This window comes from Dendrobates tinctorius, unplaced genomic scaffold (genome assembly GCF_039654945.1).
Source record: "Dendrobates tinctorius isolate UK_male_01 unplaced genomic scaffold, ASM3965494v1 ptg000046l, whole genome shotgun sequence".
NCBI classification, from domain to species: Eukaryota; Metazoa; Chordata; class Amphibia; order Anura; family Dendrobatidae; genus Dendrobates; species Dendrobates tinctorius.
In genome coordinates this window covers 45,661,789-45,688,915 of record NW_027361714.1, presented here as the reverse complement: position 1 = coordinate 45,688,915, position 27,127 = coordinate 45,661,789, and the positions used below count along the sequence as shown (strand labels likewise).

The window sequence follows — 27,127 nt, the reverse complement described above, 5'->3', positions numbered from 1 at the left end:
AGTCTATGTATAGGATTCAGTGATTCCGCACAGTTCAATGAACACACGCGGAATCACAGCCCGTACAAAAGCTGGCAGCGCTTTGGGCGGAGCTGCATCCAAAGCGCTGCAAATACTGACCGTCGAGACATACCCTTATGCCAACTGTGCTTTTTTTTTTTTTTACTCAACATAAACTGACTCGCAGTACTTTTTAAAATCCTCAATATGTCAGTTCCTTTTGCTATAAATATGTGGGGGTTTTTTGCAGATTTTCCCCATAGACTAGAATAAGATGAAAAAAATCCACATGTTAAAAATGCTTTTGCATTTTTGGTGCGTTTTCATAACTATAAAAATAAACTAGTAAGATTTCTATGTTTATAAGCATTCTTACTTTGCAGCATATTTTAACAAACATTTGTACAGTACATATGACATCATCAAGCATCGTTTTTATTTTCCAAGATAAAACTTTGACTTTTGTTTCAACTAAAATACATGGCATTAAGTGTGGAAAACTAGCAACATAAGTGAAATTATTCTACAAAGTACCATTTGCTAAATTATGTGGAATTTAATGGTTTTCTCTTATAACTAGATGGAGGCCCAATGCTATCGCATCCGGAGAGTGGTAATGTCACGATGGGGGCAGGCTTTGCAATGTTGAGAATCTCTCCCCCATATGCTCACCCACCTATCCACTCTCTCTTTCCCCGTGTGCTGACTTCTCCCATCTGTACTCTTCTTTGACCTGTCTACCTCATGTACTATCCCCCTTGTCTGCTGTCTGTCTCCTTTCTGTGCTGTGTTCTCACCTCATGTGCTGTCCTGTTTGAGCTGTCTCCCCTCTGCTCTCTGTCTGTCTCACCCCTGTGCACTGTCTCTCTCCCCCATCTGCTGTCTTCTCCTCTCATGTCATCTCTTGTTTGACCTGTGTACCCCATCACTAAACACAGCATGTCAGGAGGAATTTCTATTTAAAGGGGTTTTCCCACGAACGAAAGTTCATTTTAAACATTGTCTGTGTCTGACCATGTACAGAACATACCACATCTCCTGGGTAGGGGTGGAAGCAAAAGACAATACTGACATTACAGCAGGAGATCGCAGAGGATACATTTTGTGAGGTAAAATATTGTTTAAAAACAGTTAGTGAAATGTTTTACTTCACAAAATGAATCCTCTGTGATCCCCTGCTGTAATGTCAGTATTGTCTTTCACTTCCTCCCCTGCCCAGGAGATGTGGTATGCTCCATACATGGTCAGACACAGACAATTTTTAAAATGAACTTTCGTTTGTGGGAAAACCCCTTTAATGTGACCGGCTCCACTGCCGGAGGACACATTGCGCATCTGCCGCTGGGATCAGCCAAATGATTCACTGCGCCTGCGTGGAATTTGCGCAGACGCAGTACGATGGTGTTCCACTGGTGGTACCACGCAAGAGGCTGCATGAGAGTGTGAGTGCGAATGTGTGTGTGTGAGAGAGGGTGTGTGAGTGTGTGTGAATGTAAGTGAGTGTGAGAGTGAGTGTGTGTGTGAGTGTGTGAATGTGAGTGTGTGAATGAGTGTGGTGCGTACGGCATATACAGTGTGAGTGTGTGTGTGTGTGGTGCGACGGTGTTCCGCTGGTGGTACCGCACAATAGGTTGGTACCAGCAGCAGTTTCCATCACTTGGGTGTCCCAATATGGCAGTCGGTGAACTTCCTCCGCTTTGAATTCGGGGATAAGGTGACATCTGGACAGAACAGGAAATGAAAACATTACAAGGCCATTATATAAATAGATAATGTCAACCAAAAAAGCAAAACTATTAAATAAAAATGGGATGACTAAGGTATCAGTTTATGATGTGTCTTTGGACTGTCCAGTAAACAGGATAACAAAAGTGACAGAGAGTTGTTAATTGTACTAAGAGAAGCATTTGTGTGCCATGTTGGGGGCATTCCCTGACAGAGCGACAGTGAATATTAAATTTCCTGAAATTTGGAATTTAAATGTCGGCGAGCAGGAGAAAGCAAAGGTGCTTTGTAAAGTATATTAAGTGATCACACTGGTGAATCAAAATGTTTTTATGCAAATGTTAATTAGAATTTTTTTTTAAAGAGTTGAATAAATGAATGTTATATATTTTGGATCATATTGACACACTTGACCAGAATGCGTTATATATGCAGTGTGTCCGTAACGTCATGGTGCACTTTTCAACAGTCACAGGAAAGTATACAATAAATCCCCGGATTTGATGCCTTTAGACTTTTTCTTTTGGGGTTATGTGAAGCAACATGTGCACATTGAACGTTTCAATGACATTAATCACTGTCGTCACACATAACGTGTAAAAGATCGGTTTGGTTTTCACGACCGAGAATCACAGAAATGTTCCTTGAACAGTGATCCGTATGTCATCCGTGTGCAATGCGATGATGCGATTTCCTCGCATCTAAGCATCCATGTGACATCCGTATGGCATCTGTATGAGGAGATTTTCTCGCAATCTTGCAACATGGACATTTAACTGATCCTTGGCCTCAAATATTCCTGAAAACATATATACAGTGTGTGTATACAGTGTATATATATATATATATATATCAGTGAGAGACATATATATATATTGCTTAAAAAAGTAAAGGGAATACTATAACATAGGGTGTGGTATTATAGTGTTTTCTTTATTTTTTTGAGCAGTATATGTCTTTATATTTCACACAGAGCTAGATAGCAGAATAGACGTTCAATTCATTTGTTGGCTTCTGTAAAATCATTGCAAAACCCGACAGGATAGGAGACATGGTTTACATACAGTAAACCATTGCATATCAGTTAAACATTATTTATACATGTTAGTCACTAATAATGTTAGTAGTGTCTGTGTGTAAAATTTTGTAGCTGTAGGTGTTTAATAAAAGAATGTATTCACAGGACAAACTGGCGTGGGTTCCCGTGCAATTCTCTGCACCAGAGAGGGAAAACCAGTGACAGAGGGCAGATATTAATAGCCTAGAAAGGGACCATGGTTATTGCCCCCCCTGGCTAAAAACATCTGCTCCCAGCCACCCCAGAAAAGGCGCATTTGTAAGATGCACCAATTCCGGAACTTAGCATTTCTCTTCCCACTGCTGTGTAGCGGTGGCATATGGGGGCAGTTGTTTTTAGCCAGGGGTGGCTGATAACAATGGTCCCTTTCTAGACTATTAATATCTGCCCTCATTTACTGCCTTTCCCTCTCTGGCGAATAAAATTGCGCGGGAGTACACACAATATTTTTCCCTTAATAAATTTGTTAATTTAACACCTACATCTCTCAAATTTAACACACACATAGTGCTAACATTATTAGTCAGGGACATATATAAATCTTACTGATATGCAATGGTTTACTGTATGTAAACCATGTGTCATATCCTGTTGGCTTCTGCAATGATTTTACAGAAGCCTTCAATTGAATTATCGGCTATTCTTTTACATAACTCTCTATATAAATATATATATATATATATATATATATATATATGTCAATGACATATAGATATACTGCTCATAAAAATAAAGGAAACACATCCTAGTACATTGTATTTAGTGTTCCCTTTATTTTTTTGAGCAGTATATACAGTAAATCCAACATATAAATCCAGCTCACCAGGCGTACCATTCCAACATCGGAGCACGAGACCGCTGTGTCCAAGCGTCCAATCCAAAGTAATAAAGATAAATGTCCAGCTCCACGATATAGTGAAAATGCAATTCTTTATTCACTTAGTCCATACACGTGAGGTTAAAAGCCAGCATGAGGTTGCAAGGCTAGCGTTCTACGCATTTCAAGTGACTAGGCACTCTTAATCATGATACGCAGCTTTATTGTAAGTAGGTCTTATATACTCTATCCGGTCTACACACCGGTAAAAATAATTAGTTTGACACATAAAAGAACAAAACATATAAAACAAACAGAATAAAAGAGATTTTCTTTACAGAATATCACAATTACATATGACAAGATGTGCAATTAAGTCATTTGATGTCATTAAAGATATTTAAAATTACGATGTTATCATTTTAATTTTATTTTCTTTATATTTCTTGATTCTTATTTTTCTGTTGATGTTCATTGCGTAAAGCTATTTCTCTGGGGAAAGACCAAATGCTTCAATCATTATACACAGAAATTTGCACCAAGCAAAGAAGAAAAAAGTTAATTTAGAAGATATAAGGAAAGCGCAGCAATCAAAGAACTACAGCCATTCAGGATATTACTGCAGAATTTCGTTACATATGATTTTTTTTATATCTGGAAAAAACATAGTTACACTCTTATATTTCCTTTCTATGCATCGAATATGCAGACAGCCATTCTGCAGCTATTCAAAGTCTTGCTGCGGTATTTCTCTGCCTTGTCACCAGGGATCCGTCTGTCAGCCGAATTTCGCCTCACATCCTTCCAAAACTCAAACTAATCCCGCACCTCACCAGGAAAGGAGACAACCTCACACAGAAGGACCGCCAATCTGTTTTACATGTGGAGACATTGGACATTATTCCCTCGGATGAGTGCGTCGGGGGACAGCTCCCAACCATCTTCCGTTAAACTAGTGGGCTCCAAGGCTGGGGGACGCTGCCCAGAGCCTGAGCAGTCAAGAAGGAGAAATGGAAGTCCCACAAGTTTAGTGTCTCTGTGTCCTCCTGTATGGGCCAAAATGGATGGTCAGTCCATCTGCTGTTTAGTTGATACCGGCTCTCAAGTAACTACTATGCCCGAGACTTATTTCAGATGTTGTTTTCCCAAGGTGATGCGGCCTGAATGGAGCCCAGTAATTAAATTGTCGGCGGCTATTCAATTACCCATTCCGGTCGCAGGGGTGGTCTGGTTGCATATCATTGTGTGCGGCAAAGATGTGGTCCGGAAGGGAGTCGTGTTAACTGCCAGGGATACAGGCAATGGTCCTACTGTGACTTTAGGAATGAACATGTTGAAAGAACTCAGGAGCATCCTTGTCAATGGGTCTTCAGAAGTGTTATTGAAACCCCCCAGAGAAACGTGTTACAACAGCTGATACGGGTTGCCCAGGCTCAAGAGACATCTAGTGAAGGAAAAACATTGGGAAAGGTGGTCGCTCCAGCTGCTGCCAACCTCATTCTCCCACCAGGTCAGACTGTGCTTACTTTGCCCATCCGAGCCTGTACCCCTCTTGAGGGAATGGAGGTTTAGATCCCCCCCCAGGGCTGTGGGGTACTCGGTACCAGGCCGGTGTCGGCGGGATGTGTCACAGCAGTGGTGACCCGGTCCATGGCCCTGGGCGCCCAATTAATAGGGGAAGACTGAATGGTGGAATGTAATTAAAGGAATAGTTCGTGACGCCACCTATGGTGCTCGGCAAGCGAGATGTTAAGCCGACGCTGCATGCAGATCCTCTGGGGCTGGTGGTGTGTTGCAGCCAAGATGGTGAACCTCCCCACAGGTGAAGCTGTAGCCCCAGGGCAGTGTAGATGTAGGGGTTGAGGAGAGGCACAAGCGGTGTAGTAGCTGGTACCCAGGTGTAGCAGTGCTGGGTGTGTTGGTGCAAGAATCAATGGAGGACACCAGGGCTTGTAGTTCCAAAGCTTTACTCACAGTCTGTAGTACGCACAGGTGCCTGCCTCCGTACTGTGTCCTTTCCCGTGCCAGCAGACCCAGGTCACTGAGGTCTGCTGCAGCACCTCCTTCCTCCATCCCTCTCCCAGGGATCTTCTTTCCTCACTCCTCTCTGAGTGACTCTCCGACTCACACTGACTTCTAATCCTAACCCTTCCCGCTCTTTTATGTATTCTAACTCCACCCGCCTCCCAGCACGTTTCGTGTTCCAAGCAGGGAGCCGCAATGTGGCTTTGCTGAACTACTGTGTTGTGTGGGATGCAGATGTTGGAGCGTGGTCAGGAGCCTCCAACTTACCTGGATGGTGAGGCACCACACCTCAGGAGGAGGTGCAGTACCTCTGTGGCGACTGAGCCTCAGGGGCGCCACATACCCCCCGTTAAACACAGCACATCCGTGGGCTGCAAGGCAAGCAAAGTCGACAATACAGGAACATACAAAATTTTTGTAATGCTGAATAAACATTTCTTATACTAAACTTCCCAATTTGGGAGGCACGGTTTCTTGAACGTTGCAAACAGTTTTAACTAGCTTATCTAAATTCAAAATTATGCTACCTAATTTAAAGTGCTATGGAAGTAACTCAATATCAATTCACCCTTTTTTTTCCTAGCAACACATCTCTGTTCTGTTACTCTACACATTCTCTTACTTTCTTATATGACAACCGCTGATATCTGGTTCATCACCTGTAACTTCAATTCTTTATTCACATTCATGCATTTGGACTTCAACATTTCTTTAGTATACCGTTACTAAATTTCGACATTTGTAAAACATTCACTATAAAATCTGTCATTAAGCATTATCACTTTCTAGCTTTCTGTCTCAAAAATATATTAACCATTATCAATAAGTGCAAATAATAGACATGGGTCCGGCCAACACGTCTGGAAATGTCCTTATGCTGAGGTAATTCTTCTTTCAAGAGAGAGTTATATGGAAAACCAAGAGAGAGCACCTAAAGAGGTGCAAACTATATACAATAACAGTTCTGGACCATTCAGCGTTCATGATCTCTGCAGTTCAAATGGGGAAGCTGCCAATACAACTGGGCAACAGCTGGAAAAAACAAAACTAAAACATGATGGTCAAAATAAGGAACAAAAGGCACAACGGTGCAAACAAACCCTCCTGGGTAACGAGAGTTATTTTATAGAAGCATCTTGACTAATTGTTGTCCCCTCCTGGGGTTTCTGGACTTTGGGTGTCTTCATCCTGTCGCTGGTTGCTTGCCAATTGCATGCACTCCGCCTCCCAAAGGGAGAGATAAGGACTGGTCGGGGTAATTGAAAGGGCCATGGAAATGTCAACTGCCTGCGGGGATGGCATATCCGCTACCACCGATGGCACTTCAGCTGCGGTCAGCGACTCAGCTGACGTTGACGCTGCTACCTCAGAGTCCGATTGTTCTGTGTCCATCGGGACCTCAGCCAGCGGTACCACAGTCAGGGGTCGCCAGCGGAGGTCCACGGGGCCATTCCTATTCATGGGTTCCGCTCCTAAAACTAGGGTCAGACCTGGAGCGGTAATCATGCCTGGCGCTTCCAGCTGCGGTTCCGGTACCTGGTAGTGGACGGCAGCAGCCGCAACTCCCGGAGTTGCCGATGGGGTGGGTCGCAGCTGGATTCGGGTAGGGGCAAGACTGGTTTCTGCCGGGGCCGCCGGTGGAGGCCTGTGCAACCGCGCCCGGTCCAGACGAGGACGTGATCCCGGCCCTCCATTCTGCTCCGGAACCCTCATATATCTCCTCCGGATGGGGCTCATCCACGGGTGCTGCAGGGGATGTATCAGCGGTCGTAGCCTCCGCAGGGGCGGCCTGGCTGCGAGTGACTTCTCCTCCCCCCGTTCTTCCGACTTATTTTCTCTTTCCATCATGGCGTTCTGGCGTTCTTCCTGACTCGGCTCTTTTCTCACCACTGGCTTCTGCTCCTCCTTCTTGGGGCGGCGTCTTCTTCCAGCTCCTCCATACCAAGCCAGTATATGAACCCCTCGGGGGGGTGGGCCATGTTGCCGTTGCATAGTAATTCAGGCAGGGGAGGACCAGGACAGTTCGCGGTCTTTTCTTAGGACCTCCCATGTCATCACGCCCTTCTTCACCACGCCAGCGGCTATTTTTAATGTTCATTTTACAGTCTATTAAATTGGGTCTTCGGAACATCTTCAAAAACTTTAAGTCTTAGGCACATAGAACCCGATGGCATCGGGTCTCGTCATCCTGTTCGTGACGCCAAGTTTGGGTCACCCCCCAGGGCTGTTGGGAACTCGGTACCGGGCCGGTGTCGGCGGGATGTGTCACAGCAGCGGTGACCCGGTCCGTGGCCCTGGGTGCCCGATTAAGAGGGGAAGATTGAATGGTGGAATGTAATTAATGGAATAGTTCGTGACGCCACCTGTGGTGTTTGGCAAGCGAGATGTTAAGCCGACGCTGCGTGCAGATCCTCTGGGGCTGGTGGTGTGTTGCAGCCAAGATGGTGAAGCTCCCCACAGGTGAAGCCGTAGCCCCAGGGCAGTGTAGATGTAAGGGTAGAGGAGAGGCACAAGCGGTGTAATAGCTGGTACCCAGGTGTAGCAGTGCTGGGTGTGTTGGCGCAAGAATCAATGGAGGACACCAGGGCTTGTAGTTCCAAAGCTTTACTCACAGTCTGTAGTACGCACAGGTTCCTGCCTCTGTACTGTGTCCTCCGGATCAGAGACTCAATCAACCTCTAGGCCAGATGGAATGCTCCCTTCCAACGCTCCGTCAACATGTACCTTTCTGAATGTCTCCTCTTATAGCGCCTTTAAGTGTGAAGTACTCCCAGTACTGAGATACACTGGAGTGCCTCCTGACAGATGTTCCCAAGAACTCTACTTGTACGGCAGACAGCTGTAGCTGCTTCAGGGACTCCTTACTCCTGAGTCCCGGCTCACTATCCAAGTTGCTGTTGTGCCCCCAAGTCTTAGATGGGAGTAGTGCATTTACAGCCCACTACTCCACCGGTGTCTGCTGCAGGACCAATAGCATCCATACAACCTCGGGGACCGGGCCTCGGCCTTGCGCTTAGAACTTCTAGGGTTCTCCTCTAACCCACATCCTCTGTTCCCTTTTACTCCTTCGTTCCGTACTAATCTCTCCTTCTCATGGAAGATCAGGTTTCAGTTCAATGTCTTTCTCCTTCTTTCCTTTCCCGTGCAAGCAGACCCATTTCACTGATGTCTGCTACAGCACCTCCTTCCTCCATCCCTCTCCCAGGGATCTTCTTTCCTCACTCCTCTCTGAGTGACTCTCCGACTCACACTGACTTCTAATCCTAACCCTTCCCGCTCTTTTATGTATTCTAACTCCACCCGCCTCCCAGCACGTTTCGTGTTCCAAGCAGGGAGCCACCAAAGGTGCTCTGCTACACTCCAAGCAGGGAGCTGCAATGTGGCTTTGCTGAACTACCGTGTTGTGTGGGATGCAGATGTTGGAGCGTGGTCAGGAGCCTCCAACTTACCTGGATGGTGAGGCAGCACACCTCAGGAGGAGGTGCAGTACCTCTGTGGCGACTGAGACTCAGGGGTGCCACAAGTTCAGATAGAGCCCACTTTAATGGAACAACTGCCTCTGGGGCTCCTCGTTGCACGGACGTTAGCCACGTTCAAGACGGTAATGTGCCGATGCGTTGTGTCAACCTAGGAGAGGACAGTCTTACGCTCCCGCCCAAAAGTGAAGTAGCACAAATAATTGGTATGCCATAAGAGTTGATACCACCAGAGGCCATTCAATTGATGGTGAAACAAGGGGATCCCTTGACAGTGGCTGTAGCGGTGTCCTCTGAACCACCCTCTAATCACCTTAAGGAAGGACGCCAAATCCTGGAACAGATGCGGGCTGAACTAACAGAACTCTCACCATAAGAGGTACAACAAATGGAAGCAGTGCTAGAGCGTTACCAGGACGTTTTTGCCCTTCATGACGATGATTTCGGCTGCACTACAGCCATCACCCAAGAGAGCCCAATGGGAAACACGGCACCCATTTGGGACAAATTCCACCACAAATATACCAGGAGGTGAAAGAGATGCTGGCGTGTATGCTACAGAGTGGGGTGATTCGAGAGAGCCAAAGCCTGTGGGCAGCCCCCATTGTTCTAGTACAAAAGAAGGATGGGACCCTGCATTTCTGTGTGGATTACCGGAAGCTGAATGCCTGCACTGTGTGAGACTCGTAACCCCTACCAAGAATTGAGGAGCCCTTATCTGCTCTGTGAAAAGCGAAGTACTTCTCGTCGCTGGATTTGGCCACTGCGTACTGGCAAGTGACCATGTCCAAGCAGGACCGGGCAAAAGACCGTATTCATACAGCCTATGAGGTTGTTCGAGTTCAATCGAATGCCTTTCGGCCTTACCAACGCACCCGGGACCTTCCAACGATTGATGGAGAGATGTTTGGGAGACCAGAACTTTGAAGCTACCCTCATCTATTTAGACAACATCATCATCTATGCCGCCACCTTTGAGGAGCACCTGCAATGGCTGGAACAGGTGTTGAGTCGGCCGCAGAAGCACGGCCTGAAAGTGAAACCTCAGAAGTGTCATCTTTTTTGCAAGCAGATTGATAACCTGGGAGATGTCGTATCCGCCGAAGGGATGAGACCGGCCCGTGAGAAGATAGCAGCAGTGCAGGACTGGTCCACTCCGAAGACTGTGAAGGATGTCCAGGCCTTTCTGGAACTTACCAGATACTATCGATGGTTTGTGAAAAACTTTTTACTCGTATTGTTAATCCGCTGCTGGAGTTGTTGAAGGGAATACTGTCCGGTGCAAAGAATTGGACCATCCAGTGGGAAGAAAGCCAAGATAAAGCTTTCCGAGCCCTAAAAATGGCCCTGACTGAAGCACCCATACTGGCCTATGCAGACTTCCCTCAATCTTTCATTCTCCACATCGATGGAAGTTTACATGGGTTAGGAGCTGTACTGTTACAGATGCAGGACGGGAAAGAGCGAATGATTGCTTATGCGAGCCGGTCTCTTCACAACTCTGAACGAAATCCAGATAATTACAGCTCTTTCAAGCTGGAATTGCTGGCCCTAGTGTGGGCAATGGCCGAAAAATTTGCTGAGTACCTGTCCAGATCTGAAGTCTTGGTACGCATTTGACCCGCCCCGGAGGCAGTAGGGTACTCGGTGCCGGGCCCGTTGATTTCAATGGGAGGTGTCACAGTGGCAGTGACCCAGTTCGTGGCCTCAGGCAGTCAATGTAAAAGGGGTAGAGTTATTGAGATGATTCGTGATGCCACCTGTGGTTTCTGGTCAGTTTGACCAGCGCTGCAGGGTTGCTTCTCTGGGACAGATGGTGTGGTGCAGCAATGATGTTGAAGCTCCCTACAGGTGGAGCTGTAGTCCCAGGGCAGTAGGAATAGGTGTTGAGGTAGATGGTGTAGTGTTAGGCACAGAGACGTAGCAGTGCTGGATGAGTGGCGCAGGAATAAGTGGAGGACACAAGGGCTTGTAGTTACAAGGCTTTACTCAGTCTGTTGCGCATACAGATGCCCGCTTCAGTACTGAGTCCTCCGGGAAAGGGGTCCAGATAACTTCCAGATAGGACAGAATGCACCTTCCCTGTCAGTGTGTTCCTTTCCTGGCCGTCTCCAAACAATACGCTGCTTATACTCCTTCTTCCACTTCAGCACCTCACAATTAGCAGTCCGGGCCAGCAACTGCGAGTCCTGTTCAGGCAACAGCTCACTGTTCCTGTGACTCTGTGTAGCCACCTTTCCGGTTAGACTAATGTGAATGGTGGCTGTGGCCCCTAAAGAGACCACAGCTGTCGGCTTGGCTAGTTAAGTCCTTAGTTCCACTCCACTAGGCTAAGGGGCCGAGTCCCTTCTGCGACCAATGCAGCTTCTTCCTCCACCTGGCGATGGTCAGCGTGGAATGGGACCCACGGGATCACTTTCCAACCATGGCCCTGGAAGAACCACTCTTCCTACTAAGAATCTGCTGTTTCTGTCCAATCTGTCTGGCACTCCCCATACAGTTGGGAGCTGCACAGACCACGTCCTTCTCCTTTCCTCTCTCTCAGGGGATCTGTCTATCTAACCCCAGTCTAAGATTCTCCCTCCTTGCTACGCTCCGCCCACCTAAAAGCACACTTCGTGTTTCAAGCAGGGAGCCATGAAGGGTGCTCTGCTACACTACTAAGTGTGGAATGTGGGGTGTTGAAGTCTGGTCAGGTGCATCCACCCTACCTGGTCGTGGGGTACCACACCTCTGGTTGAGGTGCAGTACCTCTGTGGCATCTGGACCCACAGGGGCGCCACACTCTGATAACAATCCTCTGGCCCACCTGGAAAATGCAAAACTGGGGACTCTGGAGCAGACATAGGTGGCCCGTATGGCAAAGTACCTATACAAAATCACATATCAAAGAGGAGCTGAGAATACGCATGCTGATGCGCTATCCAGTGTGACTCACAAGCGACTTGGATGTATTTGGGACAAAGAGCTGGAGGCCGAAGAGATCCCTGGGTTTCAGAACCCCGCCAGGATGTTGGCGGCAATGCAGGGACAGATCACGGAGGCATCTGGAGAATATACCCTGGGACGGCCCCTCAATGACTGGGTCCGGCTGCAAAAAGAGGATGGGGAGCTCTCTTAGTTGAGGCAATGGGTGGCTTTAAAGCACCTTCCCAGCCAAGAAGAGAGGGAGGCCCTGTCCCCGGGAACATTGCAGATCCTCCGCCAATGGGAGAGGCTCCAGTTGGAAGATGACTTGTTGTACCGGAAAGTGCAGCTAGCACAAGTGCTGGGGATCACCTAGCAAGTGTCGCTACCCAGAAAACTGATCAGGTGGCCACCGAAGCTCATGAGAGATGACCCCAATTGGCCCAGAGAAGACTTTCCAGTGGCTGCAGAAGTTGGTCTACCATCCTCGGCTAAACACTGCTCGTCACAGGTGCAGTAATTTGCGAACTGGCCAAACCTCCAGAACAGAGAGCCCCTACGCAGACCATCGTGACTTCTACTCCCCTAGAGTTATTGATGACCGACTACTTGACTGTGGGTCCAGCTCACTTATGATATGAATACTGTCTGGTGATGACCGATCATTTTACTAAATTTGCCGTGGTAACTCCGACCCGGGATCAGACTGCTGAATTAGTGGCACAGGCCATTTGCAAAGACTTCATCCGAGTATACGGATGCCCAAAGAGAATCCACTATGAGCAAGGCCCCTGTTTCCAAGGAAATGTAATGGAAGAACTGAATCGCCTGTACCAGATTGAGAAATCCAGAACGACGCCATACAATCCACAAGGAAATGGAGCCTGTGAGCATTTCAATCGGACACTGATTCAAATGCTGAGGACCCTAGAGGAGGATCGGAAACTCCGTTGGCCTGAGTATGTGGCCGAATTAGTTAGAGTGTACAATAACTGGGTACACGGCACAACTGCATACACGCCATACACCCTGCTGTTCAGCCAAAGAGGGCAAGAGATTACTGAGCTGAGAATTGGACCCCGAGGAGGATTACCCGATCACGGGGTGTCCACCTGGGTCCGTGAACATCGACACCATTTACAGACTATGCATCAATTGGTACAGACCAAGTTTCAGGAGCTTGAACATCATGAAATGATGTCCCTATGAGGGACAACTTTCAAGGCCAGAGACGGAGTGCTGGTTCGAGACAAGCGACCTTGGGGCAAGTTGGAGTATTGGTGGGAGAAAACCCAGTAACAGGTGAAACACCAGATTGGATCCAAAGGTCCTGTTTATGAGATTCAGCCTGAAGGGAATGAAGACACCTCCACTCAAGTGGTCCATCGAAATATGCTACGCTTTCTTTTGTCACGAGACCCAGATCACTTGGAGAGGGAGCGAAACGTCCACGAAACACTCTCGTCTGTAATATTCGACTGTGAAGAATTTTCTGGCCCGCCCCTTATCGACCCAGAACAGGCACAAGAATATCAAGTATCATGCCCGCTGCCCATGTGGCCTCATTTATATTGGGATGACGACAAAGCCTCTGAAAATACGCGCGCGTCAGCACGTCAGAGACATTAAAAATTCGGCCAATTATTCAGAACCACATTTACTTAAGAGAATTACAAAACATTTTTTTGAGACTCACAACTGTAGCCCTAAGGAATTTACAGTTTGTGGTACTAACCACGTGTACATGGGGATCCGTGGCGGTAACATTAAACGAAAACTACTACAAAAAGAAACACGATGGATGGTCACGTTAGAACCACTTTCACCAAGGGGCCTTAATAAGGCCATCAGTTTCAAGTCTTTTCTTTAATTTCCATTTATATATTTTTTTAATTCCTCTTGACTGGGGTTATTATTTATTTTATTGTGTTTTACTAATAATATGTTTTTTCCAATTATTCTAGATTTCTATTTATCGTGGGACTTAATTTCATCAATATTCTATGTTCATCTTTCCTATGGTCTTCTTGACGGATTTTTGGCAATGAATCATCTCGCCATCTATGAAGACTCAAAAGGATCTCTGTTCTACTGTTTTTTTGGTTTTGTTGTATTGATTAGATTACAATTGTAACAACGTCGATCTTTATTGTTTATTATCTACACATATATTTTTAAATTATGGAGTCAATTATCTTTTGGCACTGCTATATATCAATGCAAGGACATTGTTGACTTTTTGCTTATTTAATACCTCTACTGACAGGACTTATTGCCGGTAATAGCAGTAATCACAGATATTCTCCTTAATTCTTCCAGTAGGCTTTAAACCTTAACATATATTAATAATGATTTGTGTGGAAGTTTAAGGATATATAAAGTTAAATTAGAGTAATTCTCTTTTATTATAACTATATTGGCTATCTGAATTGTTTTTCTGGCATTAATAGTATCACATCTTTTTATATTTGTGATCTTATTTGTTTATCTATTCTTTTGTTGATATTCATATATATGAAATGTAAGAGAAAAAAGACCAAGCAAAGAATGGCCTGCACACCAATTAAATCTGATAACACATAATAACCGTAGAAAAATGCTTTATTGGAAAACACATATATAGGAAGGAGAGAAGTCCGGCTTTCAGGATCGCGCTGTTCCAGTCCAAAGTTCACAAGGAGTTAATCCAAGGACCAAGCAGTGATTATAACTTTCTTTTTATTCCATAAACTCTACGCGTTTCGTGTACACACTGTACACTTCCTCAGGAGCAAAGTTAACTTTGCTCCTGAGGAAGTGTACAGTGTGTACACGAAACGCGTAGAGTTTATGGAATAAAAAGAAAGTTATAATCACTGCTTGGTCCTTGGATTAACTCCTTGTGAACTTTGGACTGGAACAGCGCGATCCTGAAAGCCGGACTTCTCTCCTTCCTATATATGCAATTCTAGTGACCGGCTGATTGCTGTAGTTCATCGGATCCTACCCATTTGTGCTTATGGTTGTTGTGTTCCACACAACTGAACCAGGTGAGTGGATCCATATCTGTGAAACGTTTATATCATTGGATAAGACCCTATTGTGCGCTTCTGTCTCCCCCTTTTTTTATTGGAAAACACAACACACGTGTTAAAAACAATTAAAAAGGACAAAGGAAGTCCATGTAACACCCCTGCATATAATAATTACATACAGCCATAATAGGTATAGAGCCCTTTTTGTATCATTAAGAGTACAGACATGGAGCAGGGGTGTGAGGAGCAACCCCACGCGTATCGCTTGCTTAAAGCAGCTTCATCAGGGAGAGCTGCTTTAAGCAAGCGATACGCGTGGGGTTGCTCCTCACACCCCTGCTCCATGTCTTCAGCCCTGTGTTAGCTTTATTTTGGATGCCTATGGGCATTATTCCCTTGGCTATCCACAGACTTCATGGGCGCCTGGCCATCCACCAGCACATCATCTGGCAATATTGAGCTGGCTTTCAGGGTTTTTGCTCATTAGGTGGTTCAGTGAGTATGTAGCTACAACTTCTCTTACATTTTAACAGCCTTATTTGTTTGCAGGCTCCTGAATTGTGGTCCTGGAAAGTTTGTACATTGGGCTGGTATATAGGAATCAATTTGGAGACTACATATGTCTCAGAAAAAACTCTGCACACATGGTGTATTGTGATGGCTTTTCATTGTCTGTACTCTTAATGATACAAAAAGGGCTCTATACCTATTATGGCTGTATGTGATTATTATATGCAGGGGTGTTACATGGACTTCCTTTGTCCTTTTTAATTGTTTTTAACACGTGTGTTGTGTTTTCCAATAAAGCATTTTTCTACGGTTATTATGTGTTATCAGATTTAATTGGTGTGCAGGCCATTCTTTGCTTGGTCTTTTTTCTCTTACATTTCATGGTTCTCTCCATGCAAGGCTTTTCCACCCTCATATATAGAACCCATTGATTGTTTGGTGCACCCCACACCTTTTTATACAAGATATTCATATATATGTGGCATTTGGCTACTGCGATATGCATTGGTCTTTACTGATTTGGGTTGGACTAATGCGTACCTTTGTTTATGAAATGGGTTCACCCATCCTGCACGCATTCTACTTGTGCATGTATTCAGCTCTGATGAGACGCATTGCCATAGTGACGGATGGTGATTACTTCTGTCTTCCTCCCCGTCATGTGCGGCATTCGTTGAGCCGCCTTTGAGTTGGGTGGTTAGCACTTTATTAGGTCGGAATGACTCCTTCCGTCTAGTTTTCAAGGTGCAGACACGCCCCACGCATGTGCTGTGTCCTCCCAGCAGTGTCACCGGCTGGACGCGTTGCTGTGGAGATGGGCAGTGATGACGCACATCCTCCTTCCCATCTTCCGTGGCATGTGCTGGCCCGCCCCGCTGCCGGTATGGACGCACCATGCTGGGTTGTGTGCCAATTCGCCGAGGGTCCTTTTCCTCTTCATATAAATAACCCACCCCTGCCCTTTTGATATAGTCCTGATGAAGCCAAGGCGGTGAAATGTGCATCAAGGCTCTCCTTGTCCTACCTGCACGTCTGCTCCTTGATTTCATCATGTCCCAAGGTATTACTTTATAGCCATCTTTGGCTGATATTTATTATAGTCTATCTGGGGTTGTATCTTATTTTATATACACTTAGCCAATGGTCATATGGACACAGAGCATGCTATTTATAATATAAGGCCATTATGCCTGCTCTTACTGATTCTTAATGTTAGGAGTGGCGGAAGGCACTAAATAAAAATATAATTAAAGTGCCTTCACCACTCGGGGTCCACCGTGCGGATGCTGGAAAAACCGCAGCTAAGTGAAGGAAGAGCAATCTGGCGGCAGTGTGCAAAGGGTTAAACTGCACCCAATTGCACTAAGCAAGCTCTGTTACAATCACAGAGGCTGCAAGCAAAAACCAAACACAGAAACGCTGAATCTGTTTAAGGTCACAAAATCTCAGCGATGCACACTCGGTATTTATGGTCACAGGAGTAGCCTTAGACAGCAGGACTACTCCGTCTAGACCTACCGTAGAGACACGTGTGCGTGGCGTCGCAACTGCGAATGCCCGCAGGATTGCAGTGTGGCGATAATTGCACCGCTGGCAAAACGCCGCTATCACTCTGGCGCAGTGCAGACGCTAAGCTGCTAAGATAGATGGATCAAATGCGCGCTGGCGCTAGCGCTGCTACTGGCAGAACTCAAACACTCACACAGACGTAGTATCAAAGGAATGGGGGTTTCAAATGAGTCATTCACCAGTCCAAGCATCCATCAACAAGCATAGGGCATAGGGCACAAACTCGTCCGAAGGCCAGCTTGGTGTCCTGGTAGGTGAGACGGTAAACCGGGACACCTGGACAGCATCAGTGGAGGCAGGGTCACCAGGTTTCAGAAGAGACACCTGGGAAATGGCAGGAGCGGCCGATGCAACAGAGCGTTGCCGTGAGTCGGCGGCCGTCGCCACCCTCTGCCTAGGAAGGCTATCCTGAGCACATGAGGTGCATGCCTGAATAAATCTTTTGATGTCCCGAGCCCTGTGGGGCCACCAATACGCACCGGCCAATAGCTTCGTGGTTGTCATATAGCCCCGATGATTGTGCGCATTGGATGCGTGTGCCCAGGCGAGAACCTGAGTCCTAAGATGAGGAGGGACAAAGGTCTCGACGACCGGTTCAGATTCTGAGCATTGCGGGGAGCTGGCTTCCTGAGAAGCAGCACACACATAGTAACAACCACAAAAGGACTCTTGGGTCGGACCTGTATCAAAACCGGTGCGAGACACTTCCATGGGCTCTGTGGGTAGAATCTCTGGCTCAGGCAGCTCAAGAGAATCAAAAAATTTGGGAGCCAAGCTAGCTCTCCGCTTGGAGTGAGCACACTCCATACCACGCTCCGAATAATGGAGGTCGATACGCGAGGAGACAGAAATTAGCTCGTCCAGGCTGGTGGGGATCTCTCTAGTTGAGAGAGCATCCTTGACATGCTCCCCTAGCCCACGCCAAAAAACGGGGATAAGGGCCTTGTCGGACCACTCCGGCTCGGATGCCAGTGTCCGAAAATGGACGGCATACTGGCTAACCGAGAGCGACCCCTGAGTCAGTGCGAGTAACTGCAGAGACGTGTCATGCGTGACCTGTGGGCCGAGGAAAACCTGCTTGATGGCCATTAACAGATGCCCTGCGGTCCGTATCTCAGGATCACCGCGCTCCCACAAAGGCGTAGCCCATTCTAGAGCCTTGCCCGACAGTAGGGATATAACAAATGCCACCTTGGCCCGTTCTGTGGGGAATTGCGCAGCCAGCAGCTCCAGGTGGATTGAGCAATGGCTGATGAAACCCTTACAGGAGGCGCCATCCCCAGAGAACTTATCGGGTAACGGGAGGTGGGTGGCTGTCGGTGCAAGGGTGGACACGGACATACGGCCTACCGCATCAGTTAGAGCCTGTACAGCAGCATCCATAGCCTGTGCAGCGGCGAGAGCCTTCTCGAGGGTGAGTAACCGGTTCTCAAGCTGCCGTATGCACTGCATAAGTTGCTGCTGATCTGCCATCACTAGCCAGACCCTGGCGCTATTATAATGTTAGGAGTGGCAGAAGGCACTAAATAAAAATATAATTAAAGTGCCTTCACCACTCGGGGTCCACCGTGCGGATGCTGGAAAAACCGCAGCTAAGTGAAGGAAGAGCAATCTGACGGCAGTGTGCAAAGGGTTAAACTGCACCCAATTGCACTAAGCAAGCTCTGTTACAATCACAGAGGCTGCAAGAAAAAAACAAATACAGAAACGCTGAATCTGTTTAAGGTCACAGAATCTCAGCGATGCACACGCGGTATTTATGGTCACAGGAGTAGCCTTAGACAGCAGGACTACTCCGTCTAGACCTACCGTAGAGACACGTGTGTGCGTGGTGTCGCAACTGTGAACGCCCGGCAGGACTGCAATCGCAGTGCGGCGATAATTGCGCCGCTGGCGCAATGCAGATGCTAAGCTGCTGAGATAGATGGAGCAAATGCGCGCTGGCGCTAGCGCTGCTACTGGCAGAACTCAAACACTCAAACAGACGTAGTATCAAAGGAATGGGGGTTTCAAATGAGTCATTCACCAGTCCAAGCATCCATCAACAAACATACAGCAGCAAGTATGAATATACTAGCGCATGGCGGAACAGCCATGCACGCTTTTTATAGCGAACAGGACCTTCCGGAAATCTCCAAGGCTCCAGGAAGAGCCAATGGGATTCGACACAGGACCTGAGCATCTGACTCCCGAACTCCAATGGGAGTTTGTCCCATGAGCATGCTCAGCTGAGGGAACAAAGGACTTAGCCTCTGGAGAGAGTTGCCGCAGGGCAATCTCCTTTGCAATCTCCTCTGCAGCAGGAAAAGCGCAGGAGACTGCAGAATGTGAGGATCTAGATTTCAGCAAAGGAGAGGCAGAAATCTGACTCCTAACACTTAGGTATTATTCCTAATCATGGCTCAGTGATTCATATACCAATGGTCTACTTATGTCTCATATAGCAGGTGTTGCTTCAGGACTTGTGTTTTTTCTTATCAGGGCATTTTTACCATTTTCATGCACTGTTTGTTTAGCTGTTGCTAATTCCTCACTGTAATAACCTGTTTTTGTCTATTATATTTGTTTAATAAAATTTTTTGTATTGATTTGCACTAAACCTTTAAATGTGTATGGATCCTGTGTCAACAGTTATGTTTTCAGTGATCGATCATACTGACATCAGTTTTCCTTTGTAAGTAGGTTTTCACAGAAGAGGCAGAAGAGCCTGAAACTCTCGAGATGGTTGCTCCATTGAACCTGAACGTGTCCCCGCCCTCACCCCCTCAACCTGACTCCACTACCCAACCTAATTTGGCTACTCAACCTGATTTACGCCACACAGAGTGAACCACAGCTTGAGTACCACCCAACCGTTAACGAAAGTTGGCAAAATTTTGAAAATTTTGCAATTTTCCAACTTTGAATTTTCATGCCCTTAAATCACATAGATATGTCACAAAAAAACTTAATAAATAACATTTGCCATATACAGTGGGGCAAAAAAGTATTTAGTCAGTCAGCAATAGTGCAAGTTCCACCACTTAAAAAGATGAGAGGCGTCTGTAATTTACATCATAGGTAGACCTCAACTATGGGAGACAAACTGAGAAAAAAAAATCCAGAAAATCACATTGTCTGTTTTTTTTTCATTTTATTTGCATATTATGGTGGAAAATAAGTATTTGGTCAGAAACAAGCAATCAAGATTTCTGGCTCTCACAGACCTGTAACTTCTTCTTTAAGAGTCTCCTCTTTCCTCCACTCATTACCTGTAGTAATGGCACCTGTTTAAACTTGTTATCAGTATAAAAAGACACCTGTGCACACCCTCAAACAGTCTGACTCCAAACTCCACTATGGTGAAGACCAAAGAGCTGTCAAAGGACACCAGAAACAAAATTGTAGCCCTGCACCAGGCTGGGAAGACTGAATCTGCAATAGCCAACCAGTTTGGAGTGAAGAAATCAACTGTGGGAGCAATAATTAGAAAATGGAAGACATACAAGACCACTGATAATCTCCCTCGATCTGGTGCTCCACGCAAAATCCCACCCCGTGGGGTCAGAATGATCACAAGAACGGTGAGCAAAAATCCCAGAACCACGCGGGGGGACCTAGTGAATGAACTGCAGAGAGCTGGGACCAATGTAACAAGGCCTACCATAAGTAACACACTACGCCACCATGGACTCAGATCCTGCAGTGCCAGACGTGTCCCACTGCTTAAGCCTGTACATGTCTGGGCCCGTCTGAAGTTTGCTAGAGAGCATTTGGATGATCCAGAGGAGTTTTGGGAGAATGTCCTATGGTCTGATGAAACCAAACTGGAACTGTTTGGTAGAAACACAACTTGTCGTGTTTGGAGGAAAAAGAATACTGAGTTGCATCCATCAAACACCATACCTACTGTAAAGCATGGTGGTGGAAACATCATGCTTTGGGGCTGTTTCTCTGCAAAGGGGCCAGGACGACTGATCCGGGTACATGAAAGAATGAATGGGGCCATGTATCGTGAGATTTTGAGTGCAAACCTCCTTCCATCAGCAAGGGCATTGATGATGAAACGTGGCTGGGTCTTTCAACATGACAATGATCCAAAGCACACCGCCAGGGCAACGAAGGAGTGGCTTCGTAAGAAGCATTTCAAGGTCCTGGAGTGGCCTAGCCAGTCCCCAGATCTCAACCCTATAGAAAACCTTTGGAGGGAGTTGAAAGTCCGTGTTGCCAAGCGAAAAGCCAAAAAAAAACATCACTGCTCTAGAGGAGATCTGCATGGAGGAATGGGCCAACATACCAACAACAGTGTGTGGCAACCTTGTGAAGACTTACAGAAAATGTTTGACCTCTGTCATTGCCAACAAAGGATATATCACAAAGTATTGACATGAAATTTTGTTTCTGACCAAATTCTTATTTTCCACCATAATATGCAAATAAAATGAAAAAAAAACAGACAATGTGATTTTCTGGATTTTTTTTTCTCAGTTTGTCTCCCATAGTTGAGGTCTACCTATGATGTAAATTACAGACTCCTCTCATCTTTTTAAGTGGTGGAACTTGCACTATTGCTGACTGACTAAATACTTTTTTGCCCCACTGTATCTACTTTACATCAGCACAATCTTGTAACCAAAATTTTTTTAGTTAGGAAGTTATAAGGGTTAAAAGTTGAACAGCGATTTCTAGTTTTTACAACACCATTTTTTTAGGGACCACATCACATTTGAAGTTAATTTGAGGGGTCTATATGATAGAAGATACCCAAAAATGACACCATTCTAAAAACTGCATCCCTCAAAGTGCTCCAAACCACATTCAAGAAGTTTATTAACCCTTCAGGTGCTTCACAGGAATTTTTGGAATGTGGAAAAAAAATGAACATTTAACTTTTTTTCACCAAAATTTTACTTCAGATCCAAAATTGTTTATTTTGACAAGGGTAACAGGAAAAAATGGACCCCAAAATGCATTATGCAATTTCTCCTGAACCCTCAGGTGCTTCGCAGAAGTTTATAACATTGAGCAGTAAAAATAAAAAAACTAAATTTTCCCCACAAATATGTTTTTAGTGCAAAATTTTGCATTTTCATAAGGGTAACAGGAGAAATTGCACCATATCGTTTGCTGTGCAATTTCTCCTGAGGACGCCGATACCCACATGTGGAGGAATACTACTTTTGAGGCGCAGTGCAAAGCTCAGAAGGGAAGAGACGCCATATTGGAGTTTAGATTTTGCTGCAATGGTTTGAGAGTGCCATGTCACATTGGCAGAGCCCCTGAGGTGCCACAGCAACAGAAACCCCTGTATGTGAACTAATTTTACAAACTACACTTCCCAATGAATTTATCTAGGGGTGCAGTGATCATATAGATACCATATGTGCCTCACAGAGTTTTATACCACTGAGCAGTGAAGAAAGAATAAATTAAATTTTTATCACTAAAATGTTGTTTTATCCCCAAGTTTTTAATTTTTCTAAGGGCTAATAGGAATTTTTTTTTTACAACAAACTGAGTTTCATTTTTTCCTGAGTGCGCTAATATCCTACACATAATCACAAAATGTTTTTCAGGCACAGTGCCAAGCTCAGAAGGCAAGGAGCGCTAGATTTTACTGTTAAGGTTTGCAGGTGCCATGACCCACTGGGAGAGCCCATGAGGTGCCAGAACATTAGAACCCCCCATAAGTGACCCCATTTTACAAACTACACCTCTAAATGATTTCATCTAGTGGTGCAGTGATCATATTGACACCATGGGTGTGTCACAGAATTTTATACCAGTGGGCAGTGAAGACAAAATAACTATATTTTTCCACCAAAATTTTGTTTTAGCCCCAGATATTACATTTTCACAGAAGTGGGTTAAAATTACAAAAAAAATTGTCCCACAATATCTATTGAACGTGGCAATGCCCCATATGTGGCTGAAAAGTACTACTTAGCCTTAGGCTGGGGTCACACTTGCAAGAAACTCGCAAGAGTCTCGAGTCTCAATACCCGGCACTGCCGCCGACACTCGGACCGGAGCGCTCAGCTGCATAGAAATACATGCAGCCTCACACTCCGGTCCCGAGTGCCGGTGGCAGTGCCGGGTAATGCGATGCGAGACTCATGCGAGTTTCCATAAGTGTGATCCTAGCCTTACGGAGAGACTCGGGAATAACGGACTGCAGATTTTCCATATGCAAAGCCCCTAATTGCTAGAAAAGCAGAATCCCCCCTCTATTGACCTCATTTTGGAAATTATACCCCTTGGGGAATTTATCTACAGGTGTAGTGATGATTTTGACTCCATGGGTATGTTCCAGAAACAAGCAGCAATGAATGTTGACGAGTCAAAATTGCAGACAGCCGTTGTAGTGACCAATATGCTGTAGTAACCAGTACGTTGCAGTCACCAGTATGTTATGCCCAGCCTGTGCTTCTGGAGGCATGCACCCATAAGTTAGGCGGGCTCTCATCGCTTCAGAAATGCCAAACTTGGACGCATTATGTGGTTTAGGTACACTGTGGGGCCCAGAAGGGAGGGTCCATTTGGATTTAGGAGCAGAGAATTTTCTAAATTTCTTTTGGCGGATGAGGAACCATTTCGCTTTATCAGAGCCTTTGTGCTACCAGTAACCTGGAAGCCCCCTATATTTTTGTTGTCAGATGAGGGACCTGAGCCTGGGCTTGCTTTTTTGTGGATTGAATTGAAGCTTTTATTGGTAGCAATTTACATAATGTTTGGGATCACATTTATCTGGCGCTCTACCCTGATTACTCACTTTGGGGTATCCATCTAAATCTCCGAATGACGTGATTCAGATGAAACCCCCGATGGATTCATTCACTATAATAAAGCAGCAGAGTTACTCTGGACTCTGTCTGGCCTCTGATTAGCAGTGTCCTTCTTTTCAGAAGTGCACAAAACTGTGACCGACAGCACTTTTATGTAATCCTGAAAAGAGGGACACTGCTGGATCACAGGTCACACGGTGTCCACAGTGCCGCCATCTGCTTCATTATAGGGAATCTTCTGCCAGAGGTTCCATCTGAATTATGTATTTCAGAGATGTGTGCCGAGCCTTAGGCTAAGTTCACATTGCGTTAATGCCGTCCGTTCAACGCATAGCGTTGACAGACTGCATTAACGCTACTGTCATATTGTGATCGCGTTTACCGATCATGCTAGTGCAGCTTCCCTATCTGCGCTAGCAGTGAAGGACCCCCGAACGCTGCAGACCGCGTCCGAGGGTCCGTCACAGAATGACGTCACATTGCGAACGCATGCCGATTATGACATACGTTGGCGATGCGCTCGTCAATTGCAGTCTATGGGTGCGTTAATGCATCCATTACATAGCGTTAATGCCGCTATGTAACAGATGCATGAAACGCTGCCCAGAAATGCAATGTGAACCCAGCCTTAATGCAATCTTTGGGAGGCAGAATGAGAAAATCAACAGCAGGTGAAGAATTGATTTTATTTATTTGTTATGCCGTTCCTCGGGCGGTATAAGTGATTAGGCGACTTTATTCTTCGGGTCGTTGCGAATACTGCGATACCAGATTTATATGGGGGGTTTTATGTTTGGCTGCTGTCATACACTAAAAGACGCTTTTTATTGCAAAAAAATAGTTTTTGCACCACCACATTTTGAGAGCTATAATTTTTCCATATTTTGGGCCACAGAGTCATGTGAGGTCTTTTTTTTGCAGGACATGTTGAAATTTTTACTGGTACCATTTTTGGGCATATGACATTTTTTTAAATCGCTTTCTATTCTGATTTTTGTGAGGCAGAATGAACAAAAACCAGCAATTCCAAAATTTCTTTTTGAGGGGAGATTTATGCCGTTCCGTATGTGGTAAATTTAATAAGGCAGTTTCATTCTTCGGGTCAGTACGATTACAGCGATTCCTCATTTATATTTTTTTTATGTTTTGGTTCTTTTATACAATAAAAACTATTTTATAGAAAAAATAATTTTTGCATTGCTTTATTGTGAGAGCTATAACTTTTTTATTTTTTCGCTGATGGAGCTGTATAATGGCTTGTTTTTTGCAGGACTAAATGACATTTTCATTGGTACCATGTTTATTTATATCTGTCTTTTTTATCGCATTTTATTCCATGTTTTGTTCTGTGGTATGATGATAAAGCATTGTTTTATGCTTTATTTATTTATTTTTTATGCTGTTCACTAAAGGGGTTAACTAGTGGGACAGTTTTATAGGTCGGGTCATTGCGGATGCGGCAATACCAAATATGTGCAATTTTATTGTTTTGTTTTTTTTTCATTCAAATATTTATTTAGGGATACAATTTATTATTTTTTATTATTTTTTAAAATATTTTTACAATTATTTAATTTTTTTTAAAACTTTTTCTATTTTTTTACTTTGTCCCAATATGGGACAATCATTTTTTGCATGCTGACACTGACAGAGAGACTTGCTGATCATGCAGTGGGCATGATCAGCAAGTTTGCTAGGTCTGGTGACCTGGATGTCATCATGACAACATTGTGTCACCATGGCAACGATCGGGACCCGGCGTCACGCCGCGGGGTCTCCGATTCAAAGGCAAAGGGGCTGTCAGCCCTCTGCCTGCTTCCTGAATGTTGTGATTGTGTTAGATCACAGTATTTCAGGGGTTAAAGTGCTGGGAGCAGTCAGTGACCACTCCTGGCACTTAGTGTCAGATGTCAGCTGTCAGAATCAGGAAGACCCAGGAAGACGTGCAGAACCGCCTTAGTAAAATTAAAATTGACAAATCACCAGGCCCTGATGGCATTCACCCTCGGGTACTAAGGGAGTTAAGTAATGTGATAGACAGGCCTCTATTCCTTATATTTAAAGACTCTATAGAAACAGGGTCTGTTCCTTTTGATTGACGGCAAGCAAATATGGTACCAATATTCAAAAAGGGGTGTAAAACTGGAAACTATAGGCTGGTAAGCTTAACATCTGTTGGCGGTAACATTTTTGAAGGGTTTCTAAGGGATACCATTATGGAATATCTCAATGTTAATAAATGTTTAACTCCATATCAACATGGATTTATGACGGATCGCTCCTGTCAAACTAACCTGATCAGCTTCTATGAGGATGTAAGCTCTCATATGAACCAAGGAGAATCATTGGATGTCATTTATCTCAACTTCTCTAAAGCATTTGACACTGTCCCACATAAAAGATTGGTAAGTAAGATGAGAAAGCTTGGGCTAGGGGAAAATGTGTGTAGATGGGTAGGTAGCTGGCTTACTGATAGAAAACAAAGAGTGGTTATTAATGGTGCATACTCAGATTGGGCCAGGGTTACTAGTGGGGTACCACAGGGTTCTGCATTGGGCCCCCTACTATTTAATATATTTATTAATGATCTAGTGGATGGCTTACACAGTAAAATATCAGTATTTGCAGATGATACAAAACTATGTAAGGTAGTTAACACAAAGAAGGACAGTTTGCAACTACAGACAGATTTGAGTAAATTGGAGAATTGGGCTGAAAAATGGCAAATGAGGTTTAGATAAGTGTAAGGTTATGCACATGGGAAAGAGAAACAGATGCTACAATTACTTACTAAATGGGAAACTGCTGGGGAAATCAGACAAGGAAAAAGACTTAGGCATCTTAGTCAATAAGAAGCTAAATTGGAGTGCCCAGTGTCAGGCAGCTGCCACCAAAGCAAATAGGGTCATGGGATGCATTAGAAGAGGTCTGGGAACACGAGATGAAAACATAATTCTCCCTCTGTACAAATCACTCGTCAGACCACACTTGGAGTATTGTGTGCAATTTTGGACGCCGGTGCTCAAGAAAGACATTACTGAACTTGAAAGGGTTCAAAGGTGGGCTACTAAAATGATAAATGGAGTTGGTTCACTACAATACCCAGAAAGGTTATCAAAATTAGGTCAATTTACTCTAGAAAAGAGAAGACTTAGGGGAGACCTAATATATATGTACAAGTATATCAGAGGGCAATACAGAGATCTCTCAGATGAACTGTTTGTACTGTGACAAGAACAAGG

The 27,127-nt window shown here is 45.1% G+C and overlaps 2 protein-coding genes across 2 annotated transcripts in view; one reads left to right on the top strand and one right to left on the bottom strand.

The window, feature by feature from the left end:
- Window positions 1–27,127, bottom strand: part of PDE7B (phosphodiesterase 7B) — a 532,888-nt gene that overhangs the window by 160,498 nt on the left and 345,263 nt on the right. The window lies entirely within an intron of this gene.
- The window catches only part of LOC141089593 (uncharacterized), a 128,588-nt gene continuing 118,009 nt past the window's right edge, over window positions 16,549–27,127 (top strand). Inside the window, exon 1 of the mRNA XM_073576107.1 lies at window positions 16,549–16,612. Coding sequence (XP_073432208.1) covers window positions 16,549–16,612 — 64 coding nt within the window. The remainder of the gene's footprint in view (window positions 16,613–27,127) is intronic.